The sequence below is a fragment of the Pyrus communis genome, chromosome 5, assembly GCF_963583255.1.
Source record: "Pyrus communis chromosome 5, drPyrComm1.1, whole genome shotgun sequence".
Lineage (NCBI taxonomy): Eukaryota > Viridiplantae > Streptophyta > Magnoliopsida > Rosales > Rosaceae > Pyrus > Pyrus communis.
In genome coordinates, this window is record NC_084807.1 from 22550794 (window position 1) to 22569020 (window position 18227).

The following is an 18227-nucleotide window of genomic DNA, read 5'->3' on the forward strand; positions in this document are numbered from 1 at the left end:
AAAAGGGAAGGGGATGGGGCTAAAGGGGCATCTAAAACACCCTCTCTTTGGGCAAAACTACAGCTCGCTTGGCCCCGAATTTATGGCATGCCGGTTGGGTGCAGAGACGTGAACTGAGGGCTGAGCTATGCTGACCAAACCAAGTACGTTGCTCTTGGCTTTGAACAGAGGTTGTGGGAGGGATGGCAAGTGGGAAGGAGGAAATGATCAAGATGGAAGATGATGAATGTTTGCGGGGTGGGGGTTGAAGGCTGGGAATTGGGTTTGTCAAGATATAAAAGATGGTAATAAACACTGAAATACAGCGAAGAATGTCGAAATTAGTGAAGAACGCTAGGAAAACTACGAAAGTGCACAGGCATAATTAAAATAAAAGAAAAAGAGAAGAGGGGAAAGGGGTTGCCAGCCAACCCCAACCCAAGGAAGGAGTCGGCAACGCTGAAGACTAGTTGGTGACTTACTCTGTGCAAGAGAGAAAAGGGAGATAGGGGCTAGGTTTTTGTTTTTTAATAGGTGATGCTATTCACTCTTTTTTACATATTATACATCTCTATTAATTTTCGGCATTCAGATCAAATGAATTGAAATAGATCAATTGACAGTAATTAACAGATGATGTATAGAAGGTAAAAATGACTGTAAAATATAAGTATGAGAATCATTTCACTTTTTTTCTGTGTTTACTAACACATCACATAGAATAAAAAAAAGGTGTACATTTTATCTTGAAATTCATAATTAAACACCTAAAAATAAACAATCAAGTCACAATTGATTCGATTCCCCTTGCTCCTTGCTCTTATATCTAAGTTCTTTGATTCTTTCGTTTCCATTTACGGTAAGTAAACACATTTCACTTTCTATTTCTACGTTTTTTTTTAAACCTCAACAGTACCATAAAATTTTAGGGGTGTGTTATCCAGACATTTTTTTTTGCTTCTTACACACCTCTTGTTAATTTATGTTCGTTGATCTTCTTCAATTCATCCGATCTGATAGTCGAAAACTAAAAAGGTGTGGAAAAAGTAAAAAAAGATGTGTGGATATCACACCTCAAATTTTATTGATATGAAAATAAAAAGTAATGAAATTATCTCAACACCCATGATTTAGTAAACCCAAGGGATGACTCTTGAATTCTAATTCCATGCAAGTAAACATGACTTTTCAGCGATGCAAATAGACTAGATGAATTCCAACACCATAAACATATGGAGCAAACAGAAAAAGAAAAAAAAAATACAACCATACATAATTCAGTGCAAGATTTCATAGAGGGTTACAAAGAAAAATACATATCTTGCTAACATTGTTCAACAGAGGATGAACCACAAAAAGGGGGAAACATTAATCTATAATTACTAATTACAACAACAGGTAACGCGGTCTAAAAGGTGCAAAGATGCATGCTGCTTCTTCCGATACACTTCGATTTAGTCTCAAGTCTCAACCATCTGCGTCTCAATTTTATCGAAACAGAAACATTCGCTCACTCCAGCAATGTCAGGAAAAGAAAATCGCAAGCATGCTTGCCCTGTTAGTGTAACTACAGTCATCATCGATCCCAGCAAAATGACACTGCGATAAACTACAGATGAACAAAATTCTAAGTTGTATCGTGTATTCATCCACTTCCAACCTTTTGACCAACACAGTGATGTTATGAGATGAATGCATGCTAAAACCAAATGGTGTGGTAAAACCAGGAAGGAACTTTTGAGCTTGTTCTTAAATGATCTTGTTTCGAATTTCCTCGAGTTTCTTCAGTATCTCTCCAGGAGTTCTATCCAACTCATCCGCAATTTTTCTCTGCAGATCCATGGGCAATGTTGGGAACTGCTCACACAGATCTCCATCAATCACATCCTGAAAAATTAGTAACAGAAATTTTAAGCTTTGTAACCTGGTCGTATTAAAAAACAAAGAACAATAAAATAGAAAGAAAAAATAAACCTATATTTTACAGTTGAATTACCTTGACTGGGAAATATGCTGATCTATAAGCCATGTGATCTCTACCACACAAAGGTGGATGCTCCTGCCTCATATACATCTCCAAGTGAGAAAAGAAGTCAACGTCATCACGGGAGGTGAACGCAAGTAATGAACCCAAGCTACCCATCACTGTTCCATAGATGATGCACTCCCCACCACCTGGAATTAGAGATGCCTTCTGCAAGCAGCTGACGACATCACCAACATGATACTGCACTATCTCCTCTACTTTGTTGGGAGCGCCATTCAACCTTCCCTGCTCCCATTTTATCCTCCCACCCGTTGGATCTTCTTCTATCTCATCTGAAACATCCTGTGGTAACCGCACAAAATAGACATTCCCAAACTTGTCCGCACCTGCCATGGTGTCAAAATCTATATGGAAGGATGCTGTAAGCCATCTTGGTACACAATCATCAGCAAAGATGTACAACTGATTCTCATCCCGCCTATACTTGCAGTAGTGGAATGACTGCCAAAGAAATTAACACCATAGGAAATATAGTTAGTCCCCTTATAGTGAACAAAGAACGGCAAGCAAGAAGAACAAGAACATGTACTTCAAACAGAAATCCACCACACAAAAAAGCACCTCACATCCAGTATGCAGAAAGCTGATATTGGGATATAACTACAGAATAAATACTACGCAATGGATGCATTACATATTACAGTAACTACGAACCCAATATACATCAGGACACTATATATGACATGTCATTGCAATTTGTACGAGGAGATATTCTAGTCTAAATTTCAACTATTTGACCCTTCCAGAAGAATGCCTTAACCAAAAAATAAAAAACCAAGCATGTATCTACTTATTTGGCCTATATAATCCAAGGTCAAAAAACTTGGTATTTTAAATGAACAACAGGATATCAGTGTACCAAAGAAAAACAATGTAAGCGTGGGAAGATACCACAGAACAGGAGCCAGGAGGCCCAATCAAATAACAAATAGATGAACGAAGACATACCTCTTGAATGTCACCTACATAAATCCGATCGCGATAGGTCTGGATTGATACAATTGTGCTGGGAAACAGCTTATTCTCACACTTCCTGAGCAACCTTTTCTTCCCCAAATCATAGAGTCTGAGCACTGGTCCAATCCCAGCTAGTAACCTTCCTTGAAACTGGCACAAGGCAAGAGGAACACCATCCACTTGTGTCTTGTGCAAAAGTTCAAGGGACTTGCCATCATCTATAAATCTATATATGTGAATATAGCCTGCTGTTACACTCTTTTTTGGCCAAAACTGCAGTCCTTTCGCTGTGCCAACAGCTAAAAGTGTACCATACTCCTTGTCATGGAAATTCACTGTACAAATACTGAATGCAGCTTCGCTATCCTGAAGCTCCAGCAGACATGTTGTGGTTGCTGTCTTGGGGTCAAGAACTCTAATGCAAGACACCCACTTGTCAGACTCTGCCTTAGGATACCCATAGTGCTCATCAGATAAGGGATCCTCCTCATCGCCACCATTTTCCATCTGCTCTACATTACCATTTCCATTTTCACCTAAACCCACAGCCTCAAAACACTCCTTTTTTGCAGCTTCACGCTCTTCTGCTGTGAATGCTCCTTGATCACTTTCAATAATTACCAAAAGCTTTCGTTTGAGTTGAACAATAAACTTTCTAGGGGTATACCTCAGTGGAATCACAGTTTCATTAAATGTTTCTCCCAATCTTTCAATAGTAAATACCCTCAAAGCATTTCCAGCAACAGAAACTACACCTTCCGAACATTGATCGGATGAAAATGAGGCAGCATATTCAAGGGTCTCATACGATAGTGGTGTTAAGAGAAAATGTCCTTGATGGATATAACCAAGCCAGGGCCGACTTGACAAGCAAAGCATAGCATGCTTGCCTCTCACACTAATAGAAAATAGCTTTGGTGCTCTTAGTCCCAAGAATCGAGAACGGGAATCAGAGAGCTGACCTGTGACCATATCCACCACAGTTCTGAATAAAATCCCGGAGCGTAAGCCAGCATTAAGGAAAAGGTTAGCAGGATGATCAGCACCATCCTCCCCACCAATTGAGGCCTGAACCTCAAGAAAGAGGAGAGATTCTGGAACTCCAGAAAGACTTTGCACACTAAGAATTTGCATACAGTCATCAGGATCCAATGACAAAATACGAATGACGCTGTCATATGAACCAACTGCAAGGAAACGAGATCTCTGTCTCCCTTCAGGTACCGGGGAAATGTCTAGACAAGCTACATCTCCAGACATTTCATGCTTCTCCACCTCCATTAACTGACCCGTCATATCAACCTCAAAATATATAAGTTCTCCTCCGCTCAGTGCAATAACTACTTGAAGTCTATTAGAGCCAACCTTTACAATCGTCCTCTTTCCAGGAGTTCTCCATTCATTAATACGTCCATCTTCCCTAATATGCCTAATTCCATTTGGGTGCACTTGCATTAGAGAATCATCACCTATCAAAGAAACTGCAAGTGATGGGGTAGTGTCAAGAAACCCACTGTCACTAACTTCTTCAACTGTCTCACCAATTGAAAGCACAAGAGTAGCATTTGCAAATGACACCACAATGTATGCATCAAATTCATCGGACACATTCTTCTTCACAGTCCAGACCGCACTCGGTACACCAGGAAGCTCTGACACAGCCATCTCACTGATAGCTAAACCAGGTCTTAATATCCTGAGGGATGAACGAGGACCCCGCCCACAAAGTGTAAATATTTGAGGTGTTTCTTCCTCAAATAGATTATTGACCTTCATATCCATTATCGGCATCAAGCTCTCAACTTGATCAATCCTAACAAGGTTCTTAAGTTTTCTGGGCTGGAAAAACAAAGGCTGGAAACCTTCTTCCGTTTCCATCAATGTAGCTGATGAAGACTCCACGTCAGGCTCTTCTCCTATTGCCTGGAACTGGTACAAAGAGTGATTCCCAAACTCTGACGCAGCAAACAAAAACCCAGATTTTAACACACACATTGAAGTTGTAACTGGAATTGTATCAAAATACTTGATTTTTAATTCTGAGACCTTATCGTTATCATGATCCAGAGTAACCTTAAATATATCTCCATACTCTGTCTGCAAAAGAAAAAAGAACATTGACTTCTGCTTGTGCATAGCTGCTGAAACTATAAGAACCCCACGCTCTGCAGGCAAATCCACACGCCTAGGAATCACAGCCCTGAGATCCGGTTTATCCTGGTTCTTATAAATCACAAAATTTTCCGCACAGACCAATACACCGCTTGGACCATCCCCACCTCCAGGAACCGTGACCAGCATATTTGCACCATTATCAACCTGATCCGACCACTTCCTCGATACGTGATTGAGCCCAAGATCAAGCTCATAGAAAGTCAAATGCTTCTGCGCCTCGTTCGCCGCCTGCCCAGTAGAGTCCTGATCAGCTTCCGCATAATCCAACTCAATGGCAGCAAACATGGGATTATCAAACCCACAATCAACCCCACAAATCGAATACACAATTGTATGCGACTTGTGCGCCTCCAAGGGCGACGAAATTGTCAACCTAGCAGAAGTATCCCTATTCAAAACGTAAACAAGCTTCTGCTTCTCACATGCCCCAACCATAACAGCCCTACCCTTAGGATCAATAGCCAAATACTGACCCGGAACTATCCTCCGACAACCCGATTTCCCGAAAGTCTCCTGGTGAATCTTATCAAACACATTCTTCTCCTTATTATACTCAAGAATCACAATCCGACCCGAATCGGACCCGACAACAATATAGTCCTTCTGAGACCCAGTGAGCCTAAACTGAGCTAACGACCTAATTGCGCCGAAAATTTCAACAGAGAGGAGAGTCTGGATCTTACCATTTTCGTCGGGGCGGAGAAGGTCGAGAACTTTGCCGCGGGCGACTACGATCTCCTGGGCCTTGCCGCCGGAGAAGTTGCCGTTGATGGCGCAGACTATGCCGGTGGCGCGCTGGAGAGTGAGGCTGTAGAGGTACATGGCATGGAAATTTGGAGCTGCCGGAAAAAGCTAGGGTTTTGGGAGGACGGTGAAGTGGGGAGTGTTGGGACCTCGCGAGGTTTAGGCCCGTTTAGGGTTTTGAATACTCAAGTAAGAGAGAGGCTGAAACTTCGTTAGAAATCGGGGATGTGGTTATAATTAAATAAACCTAATTGCACCTATAGTCCCCTTATTTATTGATATTTTCACTTTCATCAAAGTTATTTTTGTGTTTCAATTTAGTCCTTGTAGTTTCATTTGGTTAGCAACTTTAGCCCAATCTATTAATGTAATTAGAGCGATTGCAACTCTCTTTTTTGGCTTTTTAGCTAAAATGGTCATTGAGATTTACATAACTTTTCATTTTGATTTCTGAGATTTGAAATCAATAGAGTTGGTCCCTGAGTTTGTACACAATCAATCATTTTGGTCCTTGGATAAAAAATTATGTTAAATAAGGATCAAAATGACAAAATTAACCTCAATGGCTAAAATGATTGATTGTGGACAAACTTAGGAACCAATTATTTTGATTTCAAATCTCAATGACCAAAATGAGGAGTTATGCAAATCTCATTGACTATTTTAGTTAAAAATCCCTCTTTTTTTAGAAGTAAAATTGAGGACAAATTGTGCACTCTTTCATCATGAGTAACAAGTAATAACTAACATTTTGCTACAAGATACTCGAAATGAACATATTTTACTTACAAATCACCAAATTTTGTACTCTCGTCGAAGATAACATGTAATAGTTTATTTCGATCCAGTGTCATTTCCTACAAGATACTCGCAATAAACATATTTTACTTACAAATTACCATATTGATGCTATGTAGGCCACTAATTTTCTCGGAGTATAGTTCTCTCCCATTCAAATACCCTTATCTTCAATCCCCTCCTTTTTCACTTTCCTCATTTTCTCTTTATAAAAAAAGTCAACACTAAATGTTGACGTGACTTAATCGTAATCGTTCAAATAGGAGGGGATTGGAAGAGGAGAATTTGGAGAGGAGATAATCCTACTCCAATTTCTCACTACACCTAGGACGCGTTTACCAATCCTTAATCAAATTGAGAGGAATTGAATTGATGAGGAATTGGATTGAAGAGGAATTGAAATGAGGTGGAATCATAATCAGATTCCTGTTGAAGTTATTTACTAAAGCTGCCTGGAATCGGAGTAGGAATGATGCTAAGTCTATATAAATTGTTTACTAATTCACTTCAATCAAAATGAAAACTAGGTTGATTACTATATTGCCCTTACATAAATAAAATATTTTCATACTAATTAATTTAATTAAATTCTTAATTAAATTTATATAATAAAATTCATCTATATAAAAATATATAAATAGGTTTTATTTATTTATTAAAAGATGGCATAATGAGTGTCAAATAAAGGGCAATGTTGGTATAATAAGAAACAAGTGAGGGCATAATTGGTAAAAGAAATCCATTCCGAATTCCTCAAGTGTCAAGGAACCTCCTTCATGTAGGGAGTCCAATTCCTTCAAAATTAGGAGTCGGATTCCTTAATGCGTGTGGACCTCATATGTATTTTGATTCTCCAAGATTACGTAAATAAAGATGTATACCGTAATTGGAATCCAATTTCGTAAATTGATCCGATTACAGGTACGTAAACATGCCACTAGAGGTGATTACAAACTCGTTACAAATGATAATTGCACTTAAAAGTTTAGTAAGCGCAAAAGGATGGATTGCTCTGGCAATAAGAGCTTTTCTCTTTAATCAACTGTATTTCGGTTCAATTCCTCCTTTTAGTATAGATTAGTTCATAATTGCTTAAAGAAGGTTAAAGTAAGAGCTTGTCTTAATTGTCTGAATATATTAAGATCCACAACTAACCATTACCAATGCAACCACCCCATGTAACCAAATCCACTCATCACCTCTTCCTCGTATGCATGACAAATAAACTACAAACGAAGTAGCTACACACATAATATGTAGAATGAAAATGGCCAAGCACCTTTCCTTCCTAGCCATGTCCTTATTAATCCTCCTACTCACCACCGCCACGATCCACCCGTCCACCGCCGCTCGAAGCCTCGGCAGTTCAACCCCAACACACCCTCACAACCACCACAAAATCACATTCCTAATGAGAAATGTTCTCAATGTAACCCACCCCTCATCATCCATGTCCAAACCTTCAACCACTAAAGTGACTAGCCAGCTTCCCTTCTCAAAACCAATAGGCCTGCTTCCTCCCAACGGAGGAGTCCCCCTCCCTGAAACAATCCCCGCCACACAAACCCTAGATTTATCCGGTGTCGGACTATTTTTTCCTGCAAGGGCTACACTCCAAGAACTGGAACTTGGGATTGTAACCCTGATTGACGAGGACATCTTTGAAAGCTCAGGGTATTCTGGTCCACAAATCATTGGAAAAGCACAAGGGATTTTTGTTGCAAGTTCTGAAGATGGGAGCAGTCACATGATGGCTATGGCTGCACATTTCGCCAATAGCAGATTTAAGGACGGGTTAAGATTTTTTGGGGTGCACCGGACGGACGTGGATGAGCGGGACGGGTCTCATGTTGCTGTCATTGGTGGGATTGGGAAGTATGAGGGTGCAAATGGCTATGCAACTGTTAGTGCAGTAAATAATGCAGGGTCTAATTCTATTTGGGAAGAAGAAAACAAGCTTCTTAGGCTCAATATTTACCTCAGCTAGTAGCTCGAAACCTTGTTATGTCGAAACGTCAAAATTATGTGTTTTAGGGCCACTATCTCGTTGCCGCATATGCCTCCAAAATCTTAAGGCCGGCCTGGCTTATTATGTATAAGATCCTGCTTGAGGGGCAGTTAATTTTCATTTTTCTTTTTTAAAAAGAACTATATAATTGTAGATTTCTGATTTATTACGATTTTATATTCCAAATTACGAAGAGGATGATAATATACAACTATTTTTCCAATGAATAATTTATAAACTTCATTTTGGTGGATGAAAAAGGTGGAGCAGATTGAAACACAAATCTGGAATAATAGCTAGAAACCATCATTACTGAACTTATTTTTAAGTTCAATTATGTCGAAACGTCACACGAAAACATGCTACCGATGGATTTCTGCAGTTTTCTGTTCAAGTATGATCAACCTGAGGACTAAATCTAATGACCCCAGTTTTCCAATTTTCGAACAGCTTTGTAGAAATCGAAAGAACAGAGAACTGGGTTAATATAACTCCACTTCACAGAACTTGACCAATTGTTGTACCCTAATGAACTTGATGCGGTCCTTGTCCCCAAAGGAATCATCAAATTTTACCACATCTATCACATTTCATTTTAATTTCTCCTCTTCAAACTGGGAATAATGGTGAGTTATTTGACCCCAATTAATTGAAATAGAAGAGGATCAAGTATGTCCGACCCCTTACTCGAAAGTATGTTTTTTCATTTGAAGTATATCTTCTTTTATTTATTACTCATCCGTCATAAAAAAGATATATCTCCGATTGTAGGGCAGATTCTCTTCACGACACAGATACATTGTAACATAAAATTATACACATGTACATTGTGACATGAAATTATACGTTAAGTGGTTACAGTAGTTATTTAGTAATTGGGTGTGATGTGGTTATACTTACTCAAAATTGCCTCAGGTTAAATCTCCTAAAGGTTAAATCAAAATTCCAGGCTGAGATGGGCAGCACCTAATATGCACATATACCAGCACCATCTTAACTACTAAAAAATGGCACCAATTCCATTTGATGAAGGGAGTTGGTTTTTCAACCAAAAACATCCTGCTAAGAAAAAAGGGTGCACCAACTCCATCTCTTCCTACAACTCCAATACAAACTATAAATAACAACACAAATCTTTTCATTTCTCAGACACAAGTCACAACTTACTTAAGTCAAAGATTCAATACAAAACCCTTCATTTCTTCACAATCTCACAACCCAAAAATGGCAGAGTCCCTCAAATCGCTCAAGGCCACACTCTACATCTTGCTCCTAGCCATCACCCTTGGATTTGCCGGCTCAGCTAGGATCATCGACGAGGTGCAACCCGAAGCATCCAATCCTCTTCCGACAACTGTCCCTACCACGAACCCTCTGCCAAGTGGCCATATCCCTATCATCACCCCCGCCACCCCAACTGCCGATGACAATGTCGACGACGCTGACGCACCAATCCCTGAGACTGACGCCCCGCCAGAAGCTGACGTGGTGCCTCCTGTAGTCCCTCCTGTCACAACCGTCCCACAAGCTAACTCACCACTACCAGAGACACACGACGAACCTGCCATAGTGCCAACACCGGTTGCTAATGTGGCACCCGTAGCAACACCTGCCGTTCCAGTCACCACACCCGTGGCAGGTCCTGTCACCACATCGCTAACCGGGCCCACCGCGGCCGCCAGAACGGAAACCCCGCATTTGTCCTTTTTCATGCACGACATCCTAGGAGGATCCCACCCATCAGTCAGAGTGGTGACCGGCCTCATCGCCAACACAGTCCTCAACCCCGCATTCTCCAAACCCAACAACAACATCTTCCCCGTCAGCGGTGGAACCCCCCTAACCAACAACAACATCAATGGCTTCCTCAACAACAACAACAACATCCCCAACATCGCCGGCCTCAGTGGCCTGACCAACTCCCAATCCAGCACGGTCATCCAGAACAGCGGCAACAACAACATCGTCAACGGCGGCAGCAACCAGCCCTTCGTCACTGCCGGCCAGCTCCCCAACGGAGCCACCCTCCAGAAGCTCATGTTCGGCTCGGTGACCGTGATCGACGACGACCTGACCGAAGGACACGAGCTTGGGTCTGCCGTGCTCGGCAAGGCACAGGGTTTTTACATGGCTAGCTCGCTGGACGGGAACAGCCACACCATGGCTTTTACTGTGTTGCTGCACGCAGGTGAACATGATGTGGAGGACACCATTAGCCTCTTTGGGGTCCACCGTACAGCGTCTCCGGTGTCCCACATTGCTGTGATTGGTGGGACTGGGAAGTACGAGAATGCGAACGGGTACGCCGCCATAGAGAGCCTGCACCAGGTGGACCAGCACACGACTGATGGGGTGGATACCATTATGCAGATCAGCGTTTACCTTTCTGAATAGAAAGTGTTGGTATGTTTTTATTTCCCAGTTAGGGTTGTGAGATGCTTCACAATTTCAATGTGCATTTGATGTATTTTCTATGTGTGTCTTTTAATTGAATGAAAAATGAAAACTTTGTTATTAAAATGTTTGATCAGACTCGTTTCTTGTTCTTTTATTTGAGCGATATTCTACTTTAATTTAATCTAAACTAATGAGAAAGCATATCCGCTCTAGCCAAAACGACTACCCCAGATACAGATTTGTTTTTTGTTCAACCAAAGAAAATAATCAACTATTAAGGCAGAGTATCTATGATTCTATATCATCACTTTTTCTCTGCTTTGCAAACTTCTAAGGTTGAATCAATAGACACCATTATTTTCTCAGTTGATTGATTCAAGTTCATATCGTAATATATTCGTAGCCCATTCCTTCAACTTGTAGGAGACTCATGTTTTTGACAGATTTCGTAGAATCCAATGTCTAATCGATTAGTTAACATGTCGGTTACCCTTTTCTGAAACGCGGGGAGAAAAAAAATCAATGGCTTATCAGATTATCTATCGAGCAATCAAACAGGTTCAAGATATACCATAGTCCATATTACTACTTGCTAGACCTTTTATGCAGACTTGAGGGCAGTGAAAACTTGTCAATATGTAACATTTGTTCCTTACCAATATTTGCACCAGTTGAATTAAAAGTGAAATGCCAAAATTGTGCTGGTTTAGAAAGTAAAGTTTTATGCAATGACGACTTACGATTGCCTTAAATGGATCAGCTTTTCTGCATTTTTCAACAAGATAGCGAACGGAAGCAGACTTGTCCATAGAAATTACATACATCACTCAACCCAATCAGGTGCCTAACAGTATCTATGTAAGACGAGTTGTTTCTCAATTCTTAGATGGTAGTTATAACTTGTTTGATGGGAGAAATTGATCGGCAATGAATTACAGATCAGGTGCTCCAAGCCAGGAAAAACCCTACAAAGATAACAAATAATTGGAGATTATAGACCGTGCTAATCAGTTCTCCGTTTTCATAACAATATGCACCATTGTAGTAACGTTTGTAGGAGATGCCCTGTATGCTTTTACTCTCCTAGAACAATTACTCAGATTGTATACGCGTATTGCTCATATGGACTGATTTTGCACTCCACGTGAACTGATTTTCCATTCGAAAAGAAGTTAGGATATAAACTTGCAATCGTGTGTTAGGTTCAGAAATTTCAATTTGCGCACTGTTACTGAAAATAAATTGTAACCATTTCATTTCTCTAAAATAACGAGCAATAGAATACAAACAAATCTTTCTTCAAAAAGCCTGCATCAGCAAACTTGATCGCTCTTTCTGCAGACCTTGCAAACAAACTTGAAACACAAATGCTCTCAATCACACGTACAATCAGTAAGTGACATAAACAGTGAACTCCAACAGCGTCTCCGCCCCATGAGTTTGCTGATTGGAAGCCGGGAAGGTCTTAACCAACGCAAAACCTTTAGCATTGACATACTTTCCGGTGCCACCCATAATGGCCAAGTGAGACTCTGACACAGCTGTACGGTGAACCCCAAAGAAGCTAAGAGTGTCAGTGTAACTCCCACTTTGGAACATAGCAGTGAAAGCCATAGTCTGACTAGTACCGTCCCCAGAGCTCACTACATAAAAACCTTGTGCCTTGCCAACCAAGCCAGAGCTAAGCTCATGCCCTTCAGTCAACTCGTCATCAAATACACTCATTGTTCCGAACATGAGATTTTGGAGCGCGGAGGAGCCTGGCAGGAGCTGCCCACCATTTATCGGAAAGTTTCCAAACCCACCACCATTTCTGTTGCTGTTTTGTCCGACGTTTGGTGTTGTTCCACTAAGCCCTGTGAGAAATGGGATGTTATTGTTGTTTATGAGACCGCCGTTGTTGTTGTTCTGGGGTACTCCGTTGTTGAATGGTAGAATTGCCCCGCTGGGCTTGGCAAATGGGAATTGACCGTTGACTGCAGGGTTGTTGACTATCCCTGTGATGGCTCGGGCAGTGGGGTTTGATCCTCCGAGGATGTCGTGCACAAAGAAGATCAAGGCAGGGTGGTCGGCAGCATTTGCAATTGTTGCAGTACTAGTAGCTGCTGCAGGTGTAGCTAGTGCAGCATTTGTGACAGGTGTATCAAACATGTCGGACACCATTGGGGGAACTACCGGAACTTGTGGCTCGTCCTCGAGAATTCGCGCTGAAGCAGCAGAGAAAATGGTGAGAGTAAGAAATAGGAGGTCGGCAGTGGCCTTGGCAGAGAGAGAGAGAAAATTTTGTGAGCTTCCATGTTATTTGAGAGGGGAATAAAATATGGGAGTCGAAATTGTTTTTCTTTCGGGTCTCGATTCAAGGATTGAAGGGATGTTTGTGTCTGTGTGGATGTGGTATATGTATAGATTGAGCTTCTGAAAGGAGTTGTTCAAATGGAGTTAGTGCTAATCTTTCCTAATAAGTGTTTTGGTTAGGCTGCTAAAGTAAAGTTTGACTCCAAAAGAGGAAGGATTTGGATAAGGCCACAGAGGTTTAGGTCACCTAACAAAAGATCCTAGCCTTCACAAGGCTCGGATTATCGTTTGATATTTCCAGGAAATCGGCTTCTAATGTCGATTCTTAAAGGAGGATGAACAAGTACTCCTCGGACTTTCATGAAGTCGTCTATAATTATATACAGAGCTATCAGTATGATCATCAAATTCTTCCACACAAAATCACAATGTACTACGATTTTGTTTGTGTCCTTACGCTTCCTTCCTGGTTTTCGTTTAACGATTCCACGATTCCATCCCTCTAAAAACAAATGTAATTAGAGGGAAAACATCAAATTCCAACACATCTGAATTTCATTTATCATGTATAAAAATTGAGTCTATACATATATCATTTGCAAACCCTATCACTTGATCAAAACTGTGGCCACATCTACATAAAAGTACCTTTGTCTAACCAGTTCACAAAATTACTCTACCAAGACAACAATCACTAGTTTCTTACAAACTCTCCAAGCTAACAAACTCTGCTACGAGCTTATCGAACAAAAATCTCTCAATTTCTCTACCAATACCATCAATATCATCTCCTAAATCTAACTCAATCTCCCTTCCTAGCACCTTTTCGGTGGAGTCCCTTCCTGTTTCCTTCTCTTGGCTAACAAGCAACATCCACAGATCTTCCTCTATCATCTCCTCACTTGTCGTGGATCTAATCCTTCTAGACACGGGCTTTGTCCACATGGGAACACCCAGACAAGGCTCGAAAATCTCCATCAGCCCTGCATTTATACGGTCAAACAAAAGCCTCCTGTCCGACCTTTTCCATGAAGCCTGATTGCCAAACTTCTTCTCCAGGGTCTCAAATACAGAAATGCTTACTGGCCATTCTGGAGGGCACCAGGTACCTAAGTCCATTACCGAGCTCCTAACATAAAAACCTATCTCCGATAACACATTAACAAGGTAGGAATAGTCTCTGCTTTCTTCAACTCTTAACAATCTCATTGAATCTTCATTTTCTCTGCAACTGCTTGCAGATCCTTCATTAGTATCACAACCATCATCACTTGAAACAATCATTCCATATCCTTCCGAGTATGCGTCAGAGTAGTCTGATTTCAAAAATGCAAGTTGCATACACAAATTTAGCATGAATAAATTGAAAAAGAAATAATCAAAAGCGTGAACAAAAAATAAAATTGGGTTACTATCTTCAAAATTATAGTCAACTCACCAGTGATATCAACACTCATACTTTGCAGGAATTCTGGTGTAGGCGATCGCTCTCCACTATATAGTGGTTCCAGAACTGAAACTGGACTAGGCTGATAAGCGTCCTCCAAGCTCGTCATGGAGTCTGACTCTGTGGTGGAGCAGTGCAAAAGAAATGGACTTTCTTTGTAGCATTCGGTGGATGTTTCCTGCAGTTCCACAACAATTTAGAAAAGTGTCACAGGGTGACATTGCAATAGTAAATCTTGAAATAACATGAATAACCAAACAACAATTAATAAGCGTTTTCACAGTAAACTGATATAAAAATAAACAAACCATATACAGAAAGACTATCTGTCTTCTAAAGAAAGAAAAAACCTGCTGAACTGAAGTATCTGTTCCATGACTGGAAGAATCGTCATTTTTGTCTACAAAGATGCAGGTTCTGCGTCCAGATTGCCGCTTCTTGAAATTCCAGGGAGTCTTTCCCACGGTTTGAACACCTTTTAATCCTAGGCTAGGATAAGATTGGAGTTTCTTACAGTTGGATCTCAACTTTACAGGGCCGAAGCCATCATTCTGGTTGAATTTGTACTCCCTTGATTTGTACTGCCCCAAATTAATAGACCCTTTTGGCTTGAAACTCCATTCATTGCAAAGAGCTGCATATTTATCTTGCTGTGTTCTAAACTTACTGAGGTCTAGGTCTTTCAGGTCAACCCGTACGAGCTTTCTTTTTGGTTGAAGATGCCTAAAAAGCTTGTGATCCAATGTTCTTGAGCCTGTTTCATGGGCAGACATGGCAAGCGAATTCCCGAGGGTAGCGCCTTTACAAGCCATTCCTGATTCTTCCAGCTTATTAGTCATCTTCCGTCGTTTTGAGAGTTGCTTTTTGGCTTCCTGGGATCCATATGACCCATCTGAATAAGACAAGGAAAACCTTATCGATTCAGTTTTCATTGCAACTGAGTCGCCACCTCTGGATCCTAACTGTGAGACCTTTGTATCAATGTTGGCTTTGTTGCAACTTGTATTTTCAGTTAGCTTCCCCAATATTTCCCTCAAAACTGTAGACCTTAAGCTTACTGGTTCCATGTCAAATGCCAAGTTCTTTCTTTCTTTTACTTCAACATGTATTTTCCCGCTACTATGACTAGAAAACCCCGCGCACTTTCGATCACTGGAATGAGAAACATCAAGGGAACTCAAAGAAGGGAAACATCTCGCAGAATTCTCGTCCTTTCCATGCTTCGGTTTCAAAACAACAATTCTACTACCGGGAATGCATCCTTCTTTGTTTGACCCCAATTGCGATCTTGAAAAATCATCTAAATTTATGAGTCCAACTTCTCCAAGGGATTCTCTGACAATTCCATTCTCAATTGTTTCAAGTAAAGTGGCATTTTGTAGCTTGCAGGGGAAACTTGTTGAAGGGGAAACATTTCCACTGCCAGAAGTACATGTTGAAGGGGAAACTTGCGGATTATGCAGATGCTCGCCGATCAAAAAACTTCCCCCATAATCCGTCACTTCAGGTACTCTCAACCTGAATGAATGGCGAGACTCTCTGGCACCAATGGAAGCAACTCTGCGTAGGTAATTCTCAGACAGCACTCTTCTTTGTTTTTGGACAGGCACCTGAGGTGGCGAGTTATCAAGACCCATCAGTTTTGCTATAACACTTGGTGTAGGTGTAGCTTCCATTCCTGCAAAGTGTTCTTGATATAATCTATACAGGCACTGTGTACACTTTACTTTCTACAAAATGCAGGAATGTACCTGCAGAAAATGGGAGAATGCTCTTCGTCAACAAGCGAAAAGAATACAACGCGAAAATCCAAAGAACAACAAACAGATAAGGATTCAGTGAACCCGAATGAGCATCCGAATGATCATAAATTTTTTTTGTTCCTAGAAACCTAGTAGATACAGAACACTGAAGTTTGAAGTAGAAACCAAGTTATTACCACAACTTCTTTTGTTAAGCAATCAATGAAACAACAACAAACGAAACAAGAATTTAAGTAAATTAAACACAAATTAATATTACCGGAAAAAAAACAATTTCAGACCTTTAAACCACAAAAAACCCACACTGCCATCATATGATATGATCATCCTAACTACTCCAAGAACATCAACTTCATTGAAACAAAATCATTGCAAAACCGGTCGTAGTTAAGTTGGTTATAGCAATATGCTTCCTCTTTATGTACTCAGTTCGAATCTCCCTCCCGCAAATTTAGATTAGATTAAAATATCGCTCGAAAAAAAAAAAAAAAAAAAAAAAAAAAAAAAAAAAAAAAAACCCATCATTAACAAAAGCACAAGCAAGCAAGAATCAAAAGCCAATAGAATTATGAATTGCTCTATGAACTAAAGAACAAAGAAAACAAAGAAAATTAAAATTCGTGAATTAATAAAAGGCTCAAAGAGTCAAAGGGTTACCTTTCTAATATTGGTCAGGCCACCATAGTTTAATTCCTCCACCAAAACCAACAATCTTGACACAACTCTCCCTTCATTTTTAGATTACAATTTAATAAATTAACAATCTCATCAATCACACACTGGCTTTTATATAAATCAACCCAAGAAAATGACTCAAGAGTTATACCCGCAAATCTCAACAAAATATATATATTTAAGTCAAAAATCGAAAAATAAAACAGTTTTTGCTTATTTGGGCACTGAAGTGGATAAGAAATCAAATCTGAAAAATGGGTTTTGGGTTTAATTCCTGGGTTCTGAAGAAAAAATTGGATCCGATGAGAAAAAAATGAAGAAATGATTGGGAAGGTGAGAAGCAAAAAATAAAGAAAACAGAGAGACAATACAAAGGTGGCGTTGCTTGGCGTTTTGGTGCGGGTCGTTTTATTGTATTTGTTCCGTCGTTTTTGGAAATATACCCCGAATTATTTAATTGTCTTTGCTTGCGTAACTCCCGCCAGAAAGATATGGTTATTTAATGGGGGATTTGATTGGAGCTTTCCGATTTTTGATTAGTACAGGCATGGAAGGGGATTTGGGAGTGGAAAATGAACTTTGCCGAATCCTTTTTCTAGGATCATGAGAATTCTGTAATCGTGATCATTCATCATATATCGTCCAATTAGTCTTCATTATGTACTATTTATATATAATTTTAAATTTTAAATTTATAATAATTTCTGACTTTACGATATACGATAAACGATCACGATCACGGGATCTCTAGATCCTCAGGAAAAAGATTCGGTTGGGAGTGGAAATAGAGGAATGTTGGGGTGTGTGCATTTGGAATGTCCGATTCAATGTGCATTGGGAGATCATGATTTGACTTTTTGACTTTTACTAGGTCTTGGATGTTTCCTGGGTTTTTGGAGCCTGAGAAAAGTGGGTTGGGTTTATGAGGTTTATAGTTTGGGC

At 40.3% G+C, this 18227-nt stretch overlaps 4 protein-coding genes and 1 pseudogene across 4 annotated transcripts; 2 read left to right on the plus strand and 3 right to left on the minus strand.

The window, feature by feature from the left end:
- Window positions 1–1235: 1235 nt before the first annotated feature.
- LOC137734162 (spliceosome-associated protein 130 A-like) lies at window positions 1236–6095 on the minus strand. The gene is made up of 3 exons (XM_068473472.1): window positions 2975–6095; window positions 1976–2467; window positions 1236–1866 (listed from the first exon to the last, which is right to left on the minus strand). Exons 1-3 carry the CDS (start codon window positions 5978–5980, stop codon window positions 1729–1731), a joined length of 3636 nt encoding a protein of 1211 aa, XP_068329573.1. The 5' UTR covers window positions 5981–6095; the 3' UTR covers window positions 1236–1728.
- Window positions 6096–7967: 1872 nt separating this feature from the next.
- On the plus strand, window positions 7968–8687 carry LOC137734423 (dirigent protein 9-like). Its single transcript, XM_068473697.1, has one exon. It carries the CDS (start codon window positions 7968–7970, stop codon window positions 8685–8687), a length of 720 nt encoding a protein of 239 aa, XP_068329798.1.
- Window positions 8688–9932: 1245 nt separating this feature from the next.
- On the plus strand, window positions 9933–11102 carry LOC137733317 (dirigent protein 24-like). The gene has a single exon (XM_068472475.1). The coding sequence runs from the start codon at window positions 9933–9935 to the stop codon at window positions 11100–11102; it is 1170 nt and encodes a 389-aa protein (XP_068328576.1).
- Window positions 11103–12370: 1268 nt separating this feature from the next.
- On the minus strand, window positions 12371–13402 carry LOC137733425 (dirigent protein 10-like; annotated as a pseudogene).
- A 532-nt stretch (window positions 13403–13934) lies between these two features.
- LOC137735268 (uncharacterized) lies at window positions 13935–17623 on the minus strand. Its single transcript, XM_068474682.1, has 4 exons — window positions 17268–17623; window positions 15198–16598; window positions 14839–15025; window positions 13935–14716 (listed from the first exon to the last, which is right to left on the minus strand). Exons 2-4 carry the CDS (start codon window positions 16521–16523, stop codon window positions 14103–14105), a joined length of 2127 nt encoding a protein of 708 aa, XP_068330783.1. The 5' UTR covers window positions 16524–16598; window positions 17268–17623; the 3' UTR covers window positions 13935–14102.
- Window positions 17624–18227: the final 604 nt, after the last annotated feature.